At 46.1% G+C, this 22,639-nt stretch overlaps 1 protein-coding gene across 1 annotated transcript in view; it reads right to left on the bottom strand.

Annotated features, from left to right (window-relative positions):
* SRCIN1 (SRC kinase signaling inhibitor 1) overlaps positions 1–22,639 on the bottom strand; it is a 129,024-nt gene that overhangs the window by 40,781 nt on the left and 65,604 nt on the right. Inside the window, 3 exon segments of the mRNA XM_044673151.1 lie at positions 1,956–1,979; positions 12,876–12,974; positions 18,880–19,181. Coding sequence (XP_044529086.1) covers positions 1,956–1,979; positions 12,876–12,974; positions 18,880–19,181 — 425 coding nt within the window.

The raw sequence follows: 22,639 nt of genomic DNA, 5'->3' as shown, positions 1-22,639 counted from the left end.
GTAGGGAAGTGAGTGGGCAGGGAGCCAACTGAGCAGGGATGAAGCATCCTTGGCATGTTTATGACCTTTCAGGAAGAAGTATCCTTTTTAATCTTTTCCTTATTTCATTGCCTCCCCTGACCTGGCATGGTCATGTTTGCCAAGTGCCCCAAGGGCACTTCTTTTTCACCAGCCTACCATCCCTTGGGTGAAGAAGGAAGTGGGCTATCAGAAGGGACTTCCTACCTGGGTTGAGAGAGAAAAGGGGAAATCTTGGACATGAGCTGAAATTCAGAGGCCAGGGGTTAGAGTTATGGGGACAGTGAACATCAATACTCCTAAGCTCTGTCATGCTCTCTGCTTCTAAATACTAGGGGAGATGGAGAAGGAAGGTAACCACGAGCCCCACAAAGGCAGGAGATCTATAGTAAAGGTAAGTGTGCCCAAGTCCATGCCACCATAGAGCTGGACAGGACCTCGACTCCAATTATGGCATCTTAATCTTTGCCAAACACCTCAAATCAGGCAAGATAAACCTGAGGTCCAGAGAACTCTAATAGGCAGCAATGCCACCCAGGATGAGAATGGAGGAGAGGTAATGACCCCTTGTAAGGGCAAGGTCTCTTGCCCAAGAAGCATCTGATGAGTCCCACCAATCCAGGTAGATGAGACAGGGAACCTCACCATAATTAATACAGCCTAGGCCCCTACTTCCAAGTGATCAAAAGTTAGCCTTTCTCCTGCTGAGTGCTTTCTCCCTCCACTGTACAGACAAGCCTCTCACCCCTTGCCCCAAATGGGTTTGTGGAACACTGGGAGGTGGGCCAGGCCCAATGAATGATGCAGCCTTAGAAAGAGGTGTTATGTGGTTGCTGTATGGGTTGCTTTTGCTGAACTGCATTTCCTCTTCCTCTCTGTTTTATTCTCTGTTACAAGAGATGGCTTGCCAAGTAGGGGAGGAGGCAGGGAAATAATTCAGAAACGAAGGTGGGATGTTAAACAAAAGATAGCAGATTTTTTTTTAAGAAACTAAAGAATTTGTAAAGGGGAGCCTGTCTGGCCCAGGAGCAGCTGAACTGCAGTTTGTCCAGGAAGGGTAAGCAAAGGTGGCTTGTTCCAAACCTGCTCTCCATCCCTTATGAATGAAGAACAATCTACCCTTGCTGAGGTGACCATCTTAGCTTTGATTCTCATTTTGCCTGCTGTTACCTTCCCTCCTGAATTACCCAGCTAAGGCAACTCTCTCCCTGTAAACTGCAGGCAAGGGGCTAATTGGCATTGGTAGAAGAAATTTCTCACTGGAAGCTCCCAACGCCAATGAAATCACAGATCCCATCTTCCTCCTTCCCCCTCTTTTCTCCCCGCCCCGCTTTCCCCAACAAATTACCTAGTAAAGTTTTATTTTTAACCCAATAGCATCTCAGCGGGATTAGAGAAAGAAGAGTACTTATGCCTAGCCTAGTTAAGCCAGGAGACTAGGGAAATCTAGATACCCCAGAGGCTGGGCAAGGGCTGGTGACAGCAAAGATGAGGCTGCCTCTCCCATTCCCAGCAGGCTAGGGCTCTTTTGGAAGATAAGGAGGAGAGGCCCAATGTTCAACTGAATGAGTGTTCTCTGTCCCTACCCCCACCATCTAGATGCTTCTTTAGACAAATCAGGAAGATCTTTTTCCAGGAAGTAGGATTTTATTCCAAAATACCCACTACAAAGTGAGGAGATTTGGGTTCTGAATAACCCCTGTGCCACGTGCCCCTTCAAGCCATTTCCCACAAGTCACGGCGGGTGCCCAGATTCTCCCCAGCAACAAAAGCAACAGCAGAAGCAACAGCCTCCCCATGGCCCACCACCCCGTGCCCCTGTGAGATGCCCGTGCAGACACACACAGACACACACAGAACATGTGTGTAGTGGGAGGGAGGTGAGGGGAGAAGCACATGCAATTGTCACAGAAGCAGGAAATAGCAGACACACTGACCTTAAAGCTCCAGTAGTTGGGCTGCTGACGGAAATAAGAGAAAAAAGGGTTATGTGGGGGCTGGGATGGAAGATGAGAAGCCCTGGGGACCCCTGGCTCCCTCATTCTGCCCATTGGCTCAGAAGGGAGAGAGGCAAACACACTACTCATGGATCTCTGTCTCTTGGGTTGGATGCTTGCTACTTTGCCACAAGACCTGGCAAGCTGACCTTTCCTGGGCAGAAAGGAAGGGAAGCCTTGGGCAGACACAGCTCATTACACTGAGACCAGAGATGACGCTTCAAGGTAGCTGAGGGCCAGGGGCCACGGCAGCAGGAGGAGCAGGGCCCAGGGCTGCTTAAATTGTACGAGGCCAGCCAAGCCCCCAACACTCATTCATTCATTCAACTGTAAAATGTGCCGAGCACACACTCTGTACAAGGCCATATGCTGGCTACAAAGTGGGATGGAAACATGTACAGGACAGTCCCTGAACTACAGGAGTCTATGATAAAATAACAGCCAATGTTTCTCTAGCCCTTACTACGTGCCAACTGTGAAGCTAGGCACTTTGCAAATTATTGCCTCATTGGATCCTCACTAGAACCATTATCCCCATTTTATGGAGGAGGAAACTGAGGCGAACAGAGGTTAAGTGACTTGTCCAGGGACAGCTAGTAAGTGTCTGAGACTGGATTTGAACTCAGCTCTTCTTGACTGGAAGCCAAGCACTCTATCCACTGCACCACCTAGCTGCCCCTAAGCAAGGAAGATGAAATGTGGAGACCTAACTATAGTACAAAGAGGGCTACACAGTAATAATAATAGTTAGCAACATTTACGTAGCACTTTAAGATTTACAAAGCACACACACACACACCATCTGACTTGTTACATGTAACCACCTTGTGAAGTGGATATTGTTATTTCCATTTTGCAGATAAGGAGGTCTTCCTGACTCCATTTCTGCCTTATGAGTCTTAGCTTATTAGGTTTTATAAATGGTTTTGTAGTTGTTGTTCAGTCACTTTTCAATCTTGTCTGACTCTTCATGACCCCATATGGGGTTTTCTTGGCAAAGACACTGGAGCAGTTTGCCATTTCCTTCTCCAGCTTCTTTGACACATGAGCAAACTGAGGCAAACAGGGTGAAGTGACTTGCCCAGGGCCACACAGTAAATGCTGAGGCTGGTTCTGAACTCAAGAAGTGGAGTTTTCCTGACTCTGGGTCTGGCACCCTATCCACTGTGCCACCTAGCCACCCTAGGGAGATTATAACAGTCCAGTAAACAGATAATGGGGAGCCTAAGCTAACTCAATAGTCGATAGACAGTTTGGAAAGGAGAAAATAGATCTTAACTACCAGGGTTCCAATTGGGGAAGAGAGTTGTGGGGGAGAGCTCTGGCCAGACCACCTACCTCTACCCCTTCTTCCTCCTCTACCTTAGATCTTATTTCATCAGCCAAAGAAAATCCTCTGAAGCACAAAGAGACAGAGCAGAGATCTCATTCTACAGATGACTTTTTAAAGACTAGGTCTCTGATTTCACTGGTAAAGGGAATAAACTTCCAATGAGAAAATGTCCTCTCCCAATGCAGACCCATACTTATTCTGCAGCAGGGATCACAAAGCCAAGAAGTATCAGAGGGACAGTCAAATTTTAATAGAAACAGAGGTCACTGATCCACAGGTAAGAATCTCTTTGGGGCACATAATGACTTAGAAAACCATTTAATAACATTATCTATGTCTTATAGTGTAATTTATTTTATTAAATATTTCCCAATTTTTGTTTAACCTTCATCTTCTGTCTTAACATCAATTCTAAGACAGAAGAGTTGCAAGGGTTAGGCAACTGGAGGTTAAGTGATTTTCCCAGGGTCACTGAGCTTGGAAATTTCTGAGCCCACATTTGAACCCAGGACCTCCCATCTCCATGCTTGGCTCTCTATCCACTGAGTTACCTAGCTCGGTTATCCTTTTAATCTGGTTCTCCCATACCAGGGAATAATTGTGGGCTCCAAACTATAATTATAAATAAAACTAAACCATAACACTGCTTCTATCACTGACACCTCAAAACATATAGCATCTTGAAATGGTTTGTGAATAATTTTTAAAATTCTGACCTTGAATCTTTTCCATATAACTTGCTTTTTACATACACATAAAATACTATAGATAATAAAATATTATATAATAATTATTTCAAAATAAATAAAATAAGATATTTTAATTGATATTATAGTATTATATATTTATTATATTATTGTCATCTGACTGCCCAGAACCCAGAGAGTCCAAGGAGCAATATATTATATTATTACATATACATACATAAGATAAATTCAACATGTGACTTTTAAAACTGTTCACCTCAGGGTAACTAAGTGGCTCAGTGGATAGAACCAGGCCTGGAGTTAGAAGAGCTTGGGTTCAAATCTGACCTCAAACACTTCCTAGCTGTGTGACCCTGGTCAAGTTACCTAACCTCATTTGCCTTGCCCTTGCCCTTCTGCCCTAGAGTTGTTACTAAGACAGAAAGTAAGTGGGTTTTTTAAAACAACTTCTGCTCATAGATGGCATGCCCAATTTTAAAAAGCACTTTACACCCACTCACATCTCTCCCCCTCAAGCTCTCCACTCACACACCTGCTGGCATAACTATCTCCATTTTATATATGAGGCTAATTGACTTACTCAGGGTTACACAGCTAATAAGTGTAGGAGCCAGTTCTCAACTCCTGGTCAAAAGAAGCTACAAGCATCAATACCCCAAACCCTGGGGTACAAGAGGTTTGGGTTTCTTGAGCGGAGCACTGCTCTTTCCTTCCAAGGAGAAGCTGGAAGCAGGGAGCACCATTAGGACGCTGTCCACAGAGAGATAAGGAGGGCTTTGACCAAGAAGGAAAGGGGTGGAGGCTCGGAGGGATGATGTAGAACTGAAACTGATAGGATTTGATGGGTGTGAGGGAGGGGACATCAAAGTTGACTCCACACCTTTGAGCCCAGGTGACTGAGAGAATGACAGTGTTACTTACTAATGGTTAGGGAACAAGAACCTGGCAGGACAGCTAGTTTCTCTGAAGTTTTGGAGATCATCAAAGGCAAAGGTTCAGAACCTGGGGGCCAGGAACTTGGTTTATTAAAAAATAATTTTGGTAACTGGATTTTAACATAACTGGTTTCCTTTGTATTCCTATGCATTTTATTTTATGCATTTAAAAATATTATTCTCTGAAGGAGTTGATAGGTTCTGGCTGCCGAGAACCCAGAGAGTCCAACGAACAAAAAAAGATTATGAACCCTTGCTCTATGGAGACCAACCCCCATCCAAGAGTTATGAACTCTTCTCCAGATGAATGGTGCCAGGGAAGGGAGATGGCTCTTGACAAGACAGAGGGCACCCTGCCAATCTGTGCCAGCCTCAACAAAATCTGCCCAGCAGGGGGAGGAAGGACTACAGATGGCAGAGGCATTATGGAAGGGGGTACTTGGCATGGCCACAATGAAGACGGTGCCCACTGGGATTCTCTCGAAAAGCCTAGGGGTAGTGTTGGCAGAGAAGATAGGAGAAGGAGGTAGAAAGGGTCCTTGGCAGGTATCAAGAGGTGACATCTTTTCTAAGATTTTCAGTACCACTGCAAAGGGAATGATGGGAAGAGTATAGTGGAGCCAAGAAGGAATCAGAACAAGTTACCCCCCCCCTCTTAGAAGCCTAGTAGGCACCATGGGGCATTGCCAAAACCCCATGGCAAGGCAGATGAATATACCTTCAGATGGGGGTGGTCACATAGCCTGCAGGCATGAGGGATGGGCAGCTCTCCAAGCAATTACATAAACCTCTTTTGAGGGTTCCCCTTTCCCCTAGATTTAGCCATCTGTCTTTTTTTTTTTGAGCAGGCCTTAAACATCAGTATTGAATAGACTGAATAACAGAAACTGGACTTTTGTGGGGGAGGTGATAGGGAGGGGTCCAAATAGCATCTGCTTCCCTTCTTTGGAAACCGTGTCAAAGTAGGGCAGGTAAAAGATTGTGCCCATGAATCCTGACTCTTCCAGGTGAACCCAGAAGAGAAAGCAAGAGGGACAAGGCATTGAGTGGAGCTCTGGCCCTGCAGCTTGTGGCACAGGATAGGGGAGGGGCAGCAGAGGGCAGAGGCAGGCAGAGGACACCAGGATAGCTGCTGTGGGCGTCATATCCAAGGAGTGAGTGATGATGGAAGCTTTTCCCTTCTGCCACACGAAGCCACAGCTTCAGACCCCTACCCTTGCTCACCCGCAGCCTGGCACACACCAAGACACTCACAGTCCTCTAATACCAGAACCATATTGACACGCAGAACTTGCTTCACCTTCCCTTGAATACACTCTTTTGTGTGTACACACACACATCACACACAGAGGCACTGCTATTCAAATGCTTACACAGAGATGCTCACAGAGACTTCCACAGCCCTTCTCAGCCATTCCTACACAGACACTCTTGGATAAACTCACATTCAATCCCAGAAACACAAACATACCCCAGACATACATGGTCACACAGGGAAATGCCTCTTCTTCACTTCTACCTAGATCAAGGGCCCTCTGGCTGTCTCAGCCACTCTCTCATATTTATGGTCTAATAGAAATAAGATGGACAAATAAGAAATGAGACAGTGAGGCAGTGGGGACAGGGAATAATGGGGAGAGGGAGATGGAATTGGGGGGGGAGGGGTTGAGCCACTAAAACCAGATCATCATAATATACCCTTCTCCTGACCACCCATGCCAAGAAGCAGAGGCTTGGGTTCAGATGGGAGTTAAGTGACTTGATCAGGGTCACATAACTAGGAAGATGCTCGGGCAAGATTTGAACCCAGGACCTCCCATCTCCAGGCCTGGTTCTCAATCCACTGAGCCACCTAACTGCTCCCGTGTTTCACTTCTAATACCTCATTTGGGCACTATGAGATGAGTACTCCAGGTATTATTAGACCCATTTTACAAATGAGAAAACAAACTCAGCTAATATCAGAGCTGTGAGATTCAGACCCAAGTCTTCTTAACTCCCAGTTCAGCACTCTTTCTGCTAAGTTGCACTGCTTTAGAGATATGGCGGGTTCCTTACCCTTTCTACTAGTTTCTTTTTTTTTCTTCTTTAAAACCCTTACTTTCCATCTTGGAATCAGTACTGTATATATTGGTTCCAAGGCAGAAGAGTGGTAAGGGCCAGGCAATGGGAGTTAAGTGACTTGCCCAAGGTCGCAGAGCTGGGAAGTGTCTGAGGCCATATTTGAATCTAGAACCTTCTGTTTCTTGGCCTGGCTCTCAATCTACTGAGCTACCCAGCTGCCCCCTCTTTCTACTAGTTTATAACTAACCACCTGTGGTCACTTTCCTTCTCTTCCCCTATATAAGATGGAGAGGTTAGATTAAAAGACAAACTGTATCCAAACCGAGGGTGTATACTTCACCTCCCAATTATGCAGCTCCCCTGCCAGCTGGGCACTACCACCAGTTCAGAGAGGAGCATGGCATTTGCCAGGTGCCAGACTGGCATCTGGCCTGTTGCATAAAAGGTGGGATTTAGGGTACCAAGGAAGCTTTTATCACCTTAAATCCATCTCTTCACCACAGAGACATATGCTCAAGAGTCAACTTCTCTCCAAATACCCCAAGCCTTGGCAGTCAACTCCCCTCCCCACCTAGCATCTAAGCTGTAGAAATTTGAGCCAACTTTCCAAAAACACTAGAGAAATTCTTACCCCCATCTGGAAAGCTACCAACAGTCAACTGCCTCAGTACTTCTCTAGGACTTAGTATCTGGCTATAATTTTGCCAGCCATATCCTCTTCTGGTCTTTGAACACTGGCAGGGATAGGAATCATAGGCTGAAACAAACTTCACATCTCAAAGCCCAGGTAGATAAGAAGGCTCCCACCCCAGTCTCAGGGCTTCTTTTCTTCATAGATTCATAGTATCTAATGAGTTAAAAGATCATGGCCATCTAGCCCAGCTCCTCAAAAAGCAGCGATCTCTTTCAATATCCTCAACATGTGGCTAGCTCCTATTGAAGACTTCCAGGGATAGAGAACTCACTACCTTTTGAGGCAACCCACTGCACCTTTGGATAATTCTCATTTGTAGAAAATTTATCATCATATCAAGTTGAAAATTGAATCCCTGGAACTTCTACCCACTGTTCTCCTCTTTAACATAATAATCTCCCTTCCACAAGCAAACTCTTCAGAATAGGAAAGCTGGGGATGGTATCCTTCTAAGCACCTTCAGTTTATTAAGCTGTTGAGCTCTCTCACCATCCAATCAACATCAGAGAAGTCTGGAAGGTTCTGGGGTCATGCACCCACCATATGGTTCTAATCCTTGATAGTTCCTAGCTATGTGACCCTGGGCAAATCATGTCACATCCAGTAGTAAAGGGTATAATAACAGTACCTGCTGGCCAGGAGACCAGAGGTCCTGGGTTCAAATCTGACCTCAGATCCTTCCTAGCAGGGTGGCCTTGGGCAAGTCACTTAACCTAGTTGCCTAGTCCTTACTTCTCGTCTGCCTTGGAACAGATACTTAGTATCAATTCTAAGATGGAAGGTAAGGGTTTAAAAAATAATAGTACCTACCTCCCAAGATTATTGTGAGGATCAAATGAGAAAACACATGTAAAGTGCTATGCGAGTCAAAGTGTAAATACTAGCTATTATTTGTGAATTCTTCAGCCTTGGCCAGAGTTGTTGGTGCCAGAGAAGAGGCTGTCAAACACCTAGTAAGGATAGGAGAGATGCTGTGTCTAGACCCAGGAGACTAAGGGCTAAGTAGGAGACTACAGGCATAAACTTCTCTTCCCCCCACCCCTCTCTCTCTCTGTCTCTGTCTCTCTCTCCCTCCCTCCCTGTCTCTGTGTTTCTGTCTGTCTGTCTCTCTCCCCCTCCCTCCCTCTTTCCCTCTCCTTCCCTCCCTATCTATCTCTATCTCTGTCTCATTTCATCTGGCATGGCACCCTTCCCCAATACTGTCCCTTTGTCCCTCATATAGGTACTAGATATGAAATAAATTGATGACTAAATTAACCTGATTCAGTATGATTGTATATGTTGGGGGGGGGGGAGGAGAGAGTAAACTCATTCTTCATAAACTACTGGGAGAAAGATTCCCTAGCCTCACCATCCAACAGAACATCCAATACCCCACAACACAAGTGAAACTTCATATTTTCTATCTAAGCTAAGTTATTCCTCCTGCACACTGTTACCAAAAGGAGTCAGGGTATCCAAGGATGCAAAGAGTGAGAAAAGAGTATCCCTTTCATCAACACTCCCAACAAAATTCAACTCCATGAGGCTTCTTTCTCAGAGATCTCAAAGTATTCATGAAATCAACAGGAAATTAAATGACCACCAGGAAAGGGTCCCAAGAGGCATGGCCCTGAGTCCAAGTTGATAATCAATACCAAAGGGCTTGCCTTCTTCCCCTGTGCTCATAGAGGAGTCAGAATCTACCATCCCACCCCTTTCAGGGAGAGGAGGGGGTGGAGAGTGGGGGAAGAAATAAATATCACCTCTCCAATGAAGCTGCCCACAGGGGCAGGGCCTCCCAGGAACAGAGACCAAACTGGCAGTCTGCCCTGGAAGGACAAGATGGATGCCAAACCCGTGCCACAATGACAGCTGCTTATGGAGTGCCTGGGGTGATAGAACAAGGGACAGAATTTTTCCAGCTAGGGATGAGGACAATGTTTGACAGATTCTCCCAGGAGCAAAACTTGGACAAGGAGCCATCCCTCAGTCAGCCTAGCTAGGCCAAGAAACATCTTCCTCCCTCTGGGGGTTAAGGAGTTAACCCCTCCTTTCCTTGTTAGCTGAGGGTACCACTCCTCACATCTTTGCCTGAGCTGGTGGCAACCAATAGTAAAGAGACTTACTGTTTCTCAGCCTTGCTGGGGATGAGGAGGAGACCCTCCCCCAGAGACCTATCCATTGGAAAGAGGAGAGATGGCTGATGGATCAAATGTGTCAAAAAGGCTGGAGGAGGATTGCCAGATGGTCAGGTGAATTATCAGGAGGAAGGCCCCCTCTGAACCCCACAGGGACTTGGGGTCCATGTGGGAGAGGGAGTTATTACACTGGCCTCACCTGATGACACATAGATGGGGAATCTTGGGGGAGGGGCAATGGATTGACTGTCCTTCTAAATTAAACCTTCATTGGGGGGGGGGGGAGGGCTCACCCTCTCATGCTCACAAACACAAGGGCACATACCACCTGCATATAAACTCTAGCACTGATAAGAATGAGGAAAGAGGACCACATGTAAACTCTAACATAGGCAAGTACATACAAACAGGAGTCCACACAAGCTGTGCATACATACAAATACACACAACACACAAAGGCACATGTAAACTCCTACCTCCATCTCACCTCATACACACACACACACACACACACAAACACACCCACCCTCAGGTGTGCAAATCCACATGGGCTCCGCGGAAGGCCTCGCTCCCCCAAGAGACCGACAGGGCGCCCCAGGTACCCAACACGCGGCCGAGACGGGGTGCCCGCCCCAGCCCCGGGAAGGTCATGACTCCTTGAAGTTGGGGGGAGGGGCCGCCGCGCCCTCGGGAGCTGCATCCTGGGGGAGGGGATGAAAGGGGGCGGGGATGCGGCCCCGCGGCAGACAGCGCCAGTCCCACCAACTCCGCCTGGGGAGCACCCCCTCCCCTGCGCCCCGCCGCCGCACCTCCCGGTCCCGCTTACCTGCGGCCACAGGTGTGTCCGCTCGGGCCCGGGCCTGGCCCCAGGGGCGCAGTAGAGCGGGGCTGAGCAGGGGGGTTGGCCCTCCCTGGCTCCCGGGCTCCCACCCACCCGGGCTCTCCCCGCCCCCGGCCGCCGCCGCAGCCGCCGCTGCCCTTTGCTGCAATGCGAGACGAGCTGCCGCCGCTGCCGAGCCGGCCCGGGCCCTGGTCGCCCCGGTAACCGCGACTCCACCTGGCTCCGTGCAGCGCGCCACCGCGCACATCTCCCCTGCTTCCGCGCCTCCTCCTCCCCGCCCCCGGGCGCGGCCCCGCCGGCGCGGCCCCGCAGTCGCCTGAGCCCCGGCGGCCGCTGCTGTGGCTGCTGCTGAGGCTGCTGAGGCTGCTACTGCCTCCAGCTTGGACACCCGATCCCGCAGCCCGACGCCGGCCAGCCACCTGGGACTCGGGTTGCAGCAGGAGGAAGGGAAGTTAGACTGCCCCAGAGCCACGGGGGAAGGGCTCTCAGGCCACCTTCCGGCTGCGCTTCCTCTGGCACCCCTACTCTCCCATCCCCCCAACATACACACACACTCTAGCTTTAGGAGAAATCAGAGAGAACCTCGTTTCTAATAAGATGTCTCCCCCGTCCCCCCCCATCATTCAGTCAGTGGATGGGCTCTCCCCTCCACCCCCAAGTCTAGGGTCCTGATACTCTCGTGCTTCCACAAACAATTCTCAGCCCTAGGCCCGAGGAGACACCTAGCTTCCAGTTCCCATCTACTCCTGATTTGCTGTGTGACTCTGAGTTAGTCGTTGAACCTCTCAGGAGAGGGAAGGATTGGACAGGTTGAGTATGAAGCCAGGAGAGCTGAATACAAGCAAAATAATGTAAGTGATCCTTTACTGCTAACTCTCCAATGACCATTTTTCTATAGCAAAGTAATAACCCTAGAGCAGACTGCAGACTGCTCCCAGCTTCCGTTCACCCTAAGTCACTGTGTGATTTAGGATTTCAAACTTTTAGAGCCTCAGAACTAGGAAAGAACTCAAGGGTCAGCTTGCCCAATCCCTTCCCTTAATGCATTTGCCCAGTCCACAGCTGCTTGCACTGAATCTGTCAAGCTATCTTTCCAGGTAAATTCATGGACTACTAACCACAAACATTCAAATCATATACAGAATTCTGGTAGAGGAAAAGATAGGTTGAAAGTCTCCATGCTGATCTCCTCACTGCTTCGGACAAAAGAAACAATAGAACCTAACATATTAAAATCAAAACTGCCATTTCCTTTCTCACAGAAGCCCAAGTATCTCCCTGCTTTGCCTTGGGCTGTGATGATAGGGAAAGATGCTTCATGGAGGTTGGGAGGACAGGATAGGAAGGAACTTCACACTACAGATTCCTAAGCTCTCTCTATGTCATCCTGACCTTTACTGTCAGGGTACCCCAAGGGGTCTCCAAGGTGATTGTAGTTATGGGATTGAGGGACATTGTTCTCCCTCTCTCTGTCTCTGTCTCTCTCTGTCTCTCTCTCCTCCCCCCACCCCTGCCAAAGGGACAGAGTCCCAAAGCCAAAGAGGCCAAAAAAAGGTAACTCTCCAAAGCCAGATGCCCTATTCTCCTTTCCTCCTCCCCCAATCCCTTCCACAACCTCAGATATCACCACCTGAGATAAGCCCCATTTTATGGAGGAAGGGGGAAATGGGATTTCAACAAATGGCTAAGTATAAAAATCTTTGTTGTAAAGCTTCCCTACACTGCAACAGGAGAGATAGAGTAATCCATCAGACTGTTCTTCCTGATAGTACATATACCAAGGGAGAGGGACAAACATGGTCAGGATAAGGGAGATGAACAGAATGACCAGGGATGGGAGGAAGATATAGGGAAGGAGAAATGTTCTAGCTCTGGTGGAATGGATCAAAGTGATGATGTATCAAAGATTGGGAATGAAAAGTACAATAAAAATTTCCCTCGGCAAATTTGCTCTTGATAGCATGGCAGGTGACTAACTCCCTAAAAGCACAAATTCCTTCTAATACCCACCTATGAACAACTATTTGGTGAGTAGCTGGAAGCATTCCCTTTCCTCCCCCACCCCTCAACACTGTAGAGGTGTGTGGCCCCTCCCCTGCCCTTTCTACCCTGGCTCCCTTTCCCTGCCTGCCCAGGGCTATGGGGTTGGGATGGAGGTGAACTCACCTGGGCAGGCTGGCCAGCCACAGGCGGGGCAGAGTCGCCATGAAGGTGGGAGCAGAGGGAACTGAGGAGACACACGTGATCCACTGTCCAGCCGCCAACCTGTGTGTGTGAAGGGGGGACACCCCGTTAGGGGGAATGGGGGGGAAGGGCTTCCTGGGATGGAGGGCAAGAGAGAGAGGGACTGGGAATGGAAATCAGGATAAGGAAGGGGCAGCTTTCACAAGGGCCCTTGGCAGAAATACCAAGAAACTCATCTATTTAATACCCAATTCTAAAACTTTTTCCTTTATCTATAAGTAACTGAGGATAAGGGCTTATTTCCTTATCAGTTATCTACTAATGATCTCCTTACTGCCCAAGATCTTTCCTTAGCCCCCCATCCTCCTTGATCTCTCTGCATCATCTGACAATGCCTGCTGCCCTTCTTCCTCTTCACATTTGGCTTTGAACTGATGCTTTTTCATGCCTTCAACTTTTATGTCTATGCTGATGACTTTCAAATTATAGCTCTACTCTTGACCTCTTTCCCAGGGTCAAGTTCAATATGCCTTCAGGACATCTCTAGTTAGACATCTTGCAATCTGGCTTCTGACCCAAATGCTCTATTCTCCAAGCAATGACTCTTCCTTCTCCAAGGTTACCAATGATCTTTTGCCTGCTAAATCTGACAGCCTTTTTGCAATCATCCTTTTTGGCATCTCAGCAGCTTTTGACTCTGTTAACTAGCCTCCCCTGGATACTCTCTCCTCCCTCTGCATTTGTGACATTGCTCTCCCCATTCTCCTGATTGTCTAGCTGTTCCTTTTCAGTTCCATTTGCTCAATTATCATCCTTTAAGCATCAACGTCCCTCCAAGCTCTGTTCTGGATCCTCTTCTTTTCTCTCCCTACACTTTCTTTCTCACCTCTATATGTCTATCTTGATGATGTCATCAACTCCCATGGGTTAAATTATTGTCTTAATGCCAGGTGACTCCCAAATCAATATATCCAGCTATCATTTCTCTCGTGAAATCCAGATCTGCATTATCGACTGACTATTTGCTGGACAGCTCCCTCTGGAAGACCTGTCCTCTTAAACTCAGCATCTAAAAAGGAATTCATTATTTATTATTTTCAGATCCTGCCATGTTAATCTTGCTCAGAAGTCTTCAGTAGCTCCCAATTGTTTCTAGGATAAAATGCAAACTTATCAGCCTGGCAAAAGTCTTTCTTGCCTTACATATTGCTTTTCATGCATTCTTAATTCCAGCTGAACTGGTCAATTTGCTGTTTCCTGAACCAAGCATTACAACTCCTGCCCCTCTGGCTTCTTGCAAACCACAACCTCCACCACCATGCCTGGAAAGTATTACCTCTTCACCTTAGTCTCTAAGAATCCTTAAAATTACCTTTAAGGCTCAGCTTAGATGTCACCTCTCATGTAATGCCTTTATGATCCCATTCTAAGATTTCTCTTTAAAAAAACAAACAAACACCTTACTTTCTATCTTAGAATCAATACTGTGTATTGGTTCCAAGGCAGAAGAAATAAGGGCTAGGCCATGGGGTTAAGTGATCTGCCTATTGTCAACCAGTTAGGAAGTATCTGAGACCAGATTTGAACCCAGGACCTCTGATCTCTATGGTTAGTTTTCAATCCACTGAGCTAGCTGACCCCTCCCTACTCTCTCTTGTGTTTAATTATTTGTTTTTCACATTGCCTACCCAAGCAAAATGTAAATTCTTTAAGGGCAGAGGCAGCTTTTTCTTGTCTTCATTTCCCAAAAGCCCAGCACAGTAAGTTGCATATGAACTGAATTAACCATTCTACCATCACCTCAAACTCAATATGTCCCAAGCTAAAATCATCATTGTCCTCTCCCCCAAAGAGGTCTTCTCACAAATTTCCTCTTGCCAATTGATGGTGTTACTCTAGTCAACCAGGCTCAAAATTGCAAGCATCCTTAAATCTTCCTCTTCCTTCATTCATCCCCAATTATCATCCTCAGTGTTGAAAGGCAGCATGATATCGTGTTTTGCCATTTCTTTTTCCAGCTCATTTTGCAGATAAGGAACTGAGACAAACAGGATTCAAGGATTTGCCCAGAGTCACACAGCTAGCAAGTGTCTGAGCTGGGATTTGAACTCATGAAAGTGAATCTTCCTGATTCAAAGCCCAGTACTTTAGCCGCTGTGTCACTAAGCAGCCCCTGGCAGTGTGGTACAGTGGATGAAAAACTGATTACAGATTTGAGATGACCTAGGCTCCAGGCATGTCTTTGCTCTCTCCTATCTGTGAGACCCTGGGGGAATCACTTAACCTCTCAGACAACTCTATACAAATTGCACTGTAGTTGCTAATCTGCACTGATAGACCTTCCTTACCAAGAAATCCTCATACTAATGGAATTATAAGTCATGTCCAAACTGCCCCTCTCCCTTCCTCAGACCAATCTGTCACTGAGATCTATCAATTTTTTTAAACCCTTCCCTCCTGATTTAGGATCAATACTAAAAATTGATTCTAAGGCAAAAGAACAATAAGGGCTAGGCAATTGGTATTAAGTGACTTGCTCAGGGTCACACGGCTAGAAAGTATCTGAAGCCAGATTTGAACCCAGGTCCTTCTGCCTGCAGGTTTGGCTCTTTATCCACTAAGCCAGCTAGCTACCTCTGGAAATTATATTTTTAGAGATTTGCCTAGATGTGTACTCAGAAGTTAAGCAGTTTGCCCAAGATCACACAGCCAATATATGTCAGAGGCAGGATTTAACCCCAGGTATTCTTGGGATTGCTGTCTCCCTATTATACCATACTGCCTTTCAGCATAGGCTCCTGATATATTAAGGTGCTATATAAATACTTTGGGAAAGACTGAATGAATGAGCAAATAAACACATGAATGAATGACACTGAAGTTAGAGAGTGTCTTCTCCTTCCTGTATTATTCTTCCACCACAACTTAAAGCCCTGCAACAGGTGAGCCAAGAGATTGACAAGCAGGATGTTGGCATCTGGTATGCCCAAAAGATGACTTAAGATGCCAAAAGGCACCAATACCTCTCATTTGCCTGGGATCCAGCCAGGATTAGAGTTATAAATGGGGAATGGGATATGGTCCTACTCACAGTAGCACTGGCAAGACCAAGAGAGTCCTGGATACTTAGTGGGGTTAGAGCGGGGAAAGGGTCACTAGTAGATGGATTCCTCACCTCTTCCCAGGTTATATGCCAAGGCAGTAGTCCCTGAGCCAGCTCAGCAGCTTTCCTAAAATCTAACTAATGTGCTGTATTGGTCTGAACATAGACAACCATATGATGTAGGCAGCATCCTTTAAAATGAGATCTCTTATTTAAAAAAAAAAGATATACGTGTGTGTATAAATTATTGGGCTATAGAAATACATAGATAAATAAATATATTATAATATATATGATAGATTACAGATAAATGTCTATATATTGCTATATCCCAATACTTAAATGTAATTATAGGATGCTTTTAGGTTTTTAGAGACCAAGTTTAGGGGAACTATGTGCCCTATATTTGAGTGAAAAGGAGACACAGAACATCAGATTTGGAAGAGGGATTTTAGAGACCATCTATTCCAGGAATTTTTAACCTTGCAGTCCAAGAATTAGTTTTAAAATATATATATTTTGACATCTCTATTTCAATGTAATTAGTTTTTTGTTTACCATATTTATTTTGTCTTAGGTATCTAAAATATTTTATGTAAAAATATTTTATATACCAAGGTATTTTATATCTAAAAGCATACATATATAAATATATAATGGTAAAAATATGTAATATATTTATACAAATATATATTTTATTAAAAAAACATTTCTCTGAGACTTCCAAGAGGTTCCATGATGTAAAAAATAAAAAAGTTAAGAACCATTGAGCTTATCCAATTCCCCCATTTTACATATGAGAAAACTGAAATTCTGAAGGTTAAAAAGTGGCAAAGCTAGATCTAGCATCCAGCTAGCTTCTTTCTTTCTATTCACTGCCACACACCTTCTAGGACCACTCAGATAATGTTCCTTCCGAATCTAATTCTATGATTTTGTGATGCAGAGCTGAATGGCATTTTAGAGACCAACTCCAACCCTACTCTCCATTTTAAAGATGAAGATAAAAAGGGGAAAATATGATGAAACAAGGGTCCATGGAGGTAAGACACTTGCCCATGGTCATGAAGCCTTGAGAAGTCAAAAAATTGCGATTTGAACCTAAAAACTCAACTCTAAATCCATCACTCTTTTCATCATTCCATGCCAAGGGATGTCAAGCAAGAGAGAGGAAGGCCTAAGGGACTGGGGACTGGAAATTTGGTACACCAGCATATCAGGCTGACTCCAATATTTCCCAAGCTATAGTCACAAGTGAGACTCATGAAAGACTTCTTTACTGGCAAACTGGAGAAAACAGACAAGATGACCTATTCTGAGACTCTGTCTCCCTCCTTACAAGAAGCCTCTGTCAGATTAGCAAATAAAGAAACCTCCTTGGAGATCCAAAATATTTTCCTGCACCTCTCCCAATTCTCACTCAGCCCCCTGAATTTTCCAAGAAATGCCCCTTCCCTTATCATTTGTGAGAACTGTATATGTAGGTTACTTTTCCATAATATATAAGATAGAAGAAATGTACAAAAATATTTCCCCATGGAAATATAGAGCTCATCTATGACCCAATCAATGGAACTGGAACCTTTGTCTACAGACCTATTTTACTGGGAGAAGCCAGAAAGGGCTCTAGTTTTAGATAAGAGAAAGAACCAGGTGTTGAGTGTTGCTCCATTTAGGAGAAGGATGCAAAGGGGATCTTCTCTAGCTAAGGTGAACTAGGTGGACCGGAGAGAGGGGCCATTGAAGCCAGGAAAGGGTTTCACTGCCCCAGTGGCAAGTCTTAAGACATCAATTAGCCCACTCCCCAATTTACAGGTAAGGAAACTGAGAAAGAAAGAATGGAGAACCAGAACTTGCACTCAGGTCACCCAGCATTTCTAATGTTAGCTAGTCTTATGCTTTACAATTTAATAATTCTATGCCTTTTTATTATTGTTTTCCCTTAATGCCAATAAAGCCCCTTTGGAAAACCGGCATCTTTTTTCCCAGAGAAGACAAGAGGAAAGAAGAAGGCATGGGGTAGGCAAGGATTGGTGGGCTCATATAGCAATAAAGAGGTGAGATCCCAGTGACACTCAAGAACCAGAAAGCAAATTATGATCAGCCAATCCACTACATTGGATGAATGCCTACCCGGTTAGATTTATTGACAGAGAGCCCATTCCCTTCCTTGCCCAGGATTCCTCACACAACTGTCATAAAACTGAAGAATAGGGAGAGAGAAAAAGACATGTGCCTGAAACCAGAGAACATATGGTGGGGAGATGGTAGAAAGAGGGTAGGGAGATACCCTAATCCTGTCCTTGACAATGGAAGCCTTCATGCCCAACACCAAAAGGTCAACTCAGCCTTTCTCCTAAAAGAACTAAAGGTAACAGATCAGGTACTGAGTCAACCATGAACTCTTCCAACTCAGACACCAGGCTACCTGATAGCTGGAGTTCTTGGACCCCAGACACCCTATCCACCACATGGCTCCCCATTTGGTACAGGGGATAGGGAGAGCTCTGTCTTTTAAAAAGCCTCTTTTCTCCCAACTGACCTCTCACTTATCCCCCAAATTGTCACAAAGTATAGAGTGGAACAGCATTCTTTTCCAAGCCAGCCAACTACCCTGGTGGATACCAGGCATCTGTCACCCCTGGGAAAGGCAAACAGGATTAAGTTTTCTCCCAGGCACCTAGAGGCCCAGCAAAATTGAACTTTAAGAGGTAATCCCAGTGTCAACTGCCAAACTATCTCCTGGGACTGTTTGGTCCTCAAAGTTCAACTCTGGAAGACTCTCAAGTTTGGAGGATCAGTGGCCCTTAGGAACCCTTTGAGTGAGAGTTCAGCACCCCCAGGAGCCCTTTTGAACATGCCATGACTACCATAGTCTCTCACCTGTTCCCGGAGTCGGTCCTGCTGACCTCGGAGGGCAAGGGCATGCTGAGGATATTTGCTCTTCAGGTGGTCCATGAAGGCATCTCGCTTGCGCTCTGCATCTGCCTTCTGCAACCCACTGAGTGCCTCCAGACTCTGGGCTGCAATCACGGTGTGCCTCCTCTCAGAAGTGTGCACAAGCCCCACATTGGAGAAGCGCCGGCCCCCACTCCCCCCACTTCCCCCACCCCCAAGGGTCCGGTACTCTCTTGGGTACTCCGCATCATCCGCAGACAGCATGGGTGGGCTGCTCCGCTCAGGATCTGCATGGGGTGGGGAGGAGGGAAGAAAGAGGAGGGCACAGACAGGGTCAAAAAACGGCCTATTCAATGTTCCCCACCTGTATTGACTTCCAGGAGAAGGGGAGGAAGGAGAAGGTAGGAAAAAATGAGAGGTCATATTAGAAGTGAGTGGAACATGGCTGGATTTCTTCACTTCTCCTCACTTCACTCAAGCTGGTCTTATATCTTTCTTTTCTTTTCATTTTAAACCTTTACCTTTTGTCTTGGGATCAATACTAAGTATTCATTCCAAAGCAGAAGAGCAGTTAAGGGCTAGACAATTGGGGTAAAGTGACTTGCCCACAGTTGCCCAGGTAGGAAATGTCTGAGGCCAGATTTGAACCCAAGTCCTGCTAACTTCAGGCCGGGCACTCTTCCATTGTGCCACCTAGCTGCCCCTTATCTCTTTGTTAGAATATAAGGATCAGAGATCTAAAGGTCAAAGGGACCTCAAAGGTCACCTAGTCTAACCCCTTCATCTTATGGATGAGGGAACTGAAACTGAGGATTAAGTGACTTGTTCAAAGTGATAAGGGCAGTAGAAAGTAGGATTTGAATTGAGCTCTTCTGATTCCAGAGACAATGTTTTTTTCCAACATACTATTTTCTTGGTGGGGCTGAATGCAGAAAGGGATATATTTGAAAATAATCCTTCTGAAAGGTGAAAAAAGGAAATTTTCTTCAAGCATCTTCCCTCTAGAGCAGGGGTTGGCAAACTTTTTGGCTGTGGGAGTCATAAACGCCACATTTTTTAAAATGTAATTTCATGAGAGCCGTACAGTGCTCACAGTGCGCGCTCCTGTAACAGCGCCTGAAAAAAAATTGACTTTATGGCTCCTGCAGAAAGAGCCATATCTAGCCCTCAAAAGAGCCAGATACGGCTCGAGAGCCATACATTGCTGACCCCTGCTCTAGGGACCGGGCTAGACCTTATTCCTGCTTTTTCTGCTTCTTCATTATATATGAGTCACAACTGTCATTACCATTAGGGAAGATTGGGTAAGGGAACTATGAAAAGTCCAAGGAGAGTCTCCGGGTTAGGAGTTCAGAGCACTTGGGGTGATTCCCAGAGAAGGAACAAAAGTTGTGGGGTTCCCCTCCCTGTCTTCACCCCCTTCCCCTCCCAAGAGAGAGACAGACAAAAGGACAAACAAGAGAGAAGCTAATGACAAAGGACAATGAGAGGAAGGAAAAAGCAGACAGAATAGTTCCAGATCTAGGGCCCCTCACCTCATTTGGATCCACCCTATCCCATCCCATCCTCCATGTTGGTCCTACTTGGAGGAAAAGGGTGCAGACTGACAGGAAAACATACAACATGGAGAAAACACAAGAAAAAGAAAAGAATAGGCCGAGGGTTGGGGTGGCTCTCTCATCTACTCACACACACACACACACACATACACACATCCTGCCACCACCATTAAGACTAACCCCTCTCTTTACCAAATGCCCACTTTGATACTAAACTCCCCTGGCTCCACACAATTCAGTCATTCCTCTATATCCAGCTCCATGTTCCCCACCTCCATTGTCCAGCAGAAGCCATTATTTCTTACCATACCATCTGGCACCTTGGTGCCCACTGTAAGCCTCCCAGGTGCCAATTAGCACCTGTGCTCACCTGCTGTCCCACACCCAGCCAGAAGCTGCCCCATTCTCAACTTTGCCTTCTCTTCTCACACCAAGCTTCTACTTACAGTTTTACATGGAGCCTTAGGCATAATCATATATAATCGCATATCCATCATGGCTCAGTCCCCCTCCCTCTTATCCTCTAATTATGTTCACACCAGATTAGTTTGTCTCTAATCTATCCATCAAGTATTTATTGAGTACTATCTTTGGGAACCTATGTGGTATGATGGGAAGAGCCCTGGGTTCAGAATTAAGAGGACTGTGGTTCAAATTTGGGCTCATCTACTTACACTTGTATGAGCTAAGCACGTCACTCTGTTTCCCTATCTGTAAAATGGTCTCTGAGGTCCCTTATGATCTTAAATCATGTGATCCTTTATACTGGGCACTATAAGGGACAAACCAGAATTGCAGGACCTAGCCTTCACCTTTGGAGAATTTATATCTTTGAGGAAACAAGACACACACACAACCTCATATGCCTTCACTGAGTTCCCTCACTCTCTCACAAAGTAAATGGGTAAGTTTACCTGGGAGACTTATTTGCTGAACCACTTCCTTGGAGAGTGGGAATGGAGGAGATTGAGGGAGGGAGAGGGGAAGGGAGAAGAAGGAAGAAGGAAGAAGGTGAGAGAAAGCAAGAGAAAGGAGGAAAGGAGATGGTGAAGAGAGGGAAAGGGAAGGAAGGAAGGAGTTAAAAAGAGAGGGAGAATGGGTGGGAGACAGAGACAGAGAGACAGAGATAGAGAAGAAAAGGAGAGAGACAGAGGAAGGGAGATGGAGAAAGAGAGAGGGAGAGAGGGAGGGAGGGAGGGAAAGAGAGAGAGAGAAAAAGAGAGAGCGCAATCACTTAGAAGTCTTAATGCTTGCTTAGTGCCAGTCCTGGCCAGATTTTCTCTATCCCTCATCTCCTCCTATACTTAACCACCATTCATTAGCTCTGACCCAATCCAGGCTGCTTTCTGACCCACAAGGAATAAGAGATTTTTAGAGAGAGAATCTAGCATTGCTTAGGTTAAGTCTTCACTTATTGTTAATCCAGGGTCAGTCCATTTAGATCATTGCATTATTATGGAATTTAGAGCTGGTAGGGTCCTTAGAGATGATCTTGTCTAACCCCTCCATTTTATAGGTAAGGCTAGGGAGGCAGAGAGAGGAAAAGTGGCATATATGTAAGTAGCAGAACCTGGAGTATTAACCCAGGGTTTTTGTCTCCACATCCAGTTTTTCCCCCCTTCCACCTTGCCCCACAAAAGTGGGGAAGAGAAGGGAAGGGAGAGGGGGAAAGAAATGAGCTGAACACTTATGGTAGAAGAGGAACCTTCCTCATCTGGTCTGACTTTCACCCTCCTCCTCTGGGGAGTTGGATGGCAGCAATGTGGGTAGGCTCTCTCCTGTCTAGGCACAGTTCTATGCTTCTCTGAGAGCTGAGTGGCAATGTGGCTATAGCCAACACTTTAGCTGGACACAAAGACAGATGCTTCCCCATCTAAGCCCTGGAACTCCTCCCTGGCATCTTGGCCTTCCATATGACCATGATAAGGAGCCCCAATCTCCTCCCACCCTCACCCTCAATGGCTAAAGGGGTCTGGAGGAAGAGAAGTGAGCAGTCCTGGTGAAAGGGTTTGGGAGAAATAACCTGATTCCTAATCCAGATGGCTAAACCTCTTCCAATTACTCTCCTCCTCCCCTCTGCCCTCCAGTGAGTCTTCTCCCCGCTTAGTAAAGATCATAGATCCAGAAGAAGAGGATAAAAAAGAGACACGTTCCTTGTAGGGGAAAGCATGGGGGGGGGGGGGGGG

Source organism: Gracilinanus agilis, chromosome 4, assembly GCF_016433145.1.
Source record: "Gracilinanus agilis isolate LMUSP501 chromosome 4, AgileGrace, whole genome shotgun sequence".
Taxonomy (NCBI): Eukaryota; Metazoa; Chordata; class Mammalia; order Didelphimorphia; family Didelphidae; genus Gracilinanus; species Gracilinanus agilis.
The sequence above is the reverse complement of the archived record's forward strand: the minus strand, read 5'-3'. Positions and strand labels throughout refer to the sequence as shown.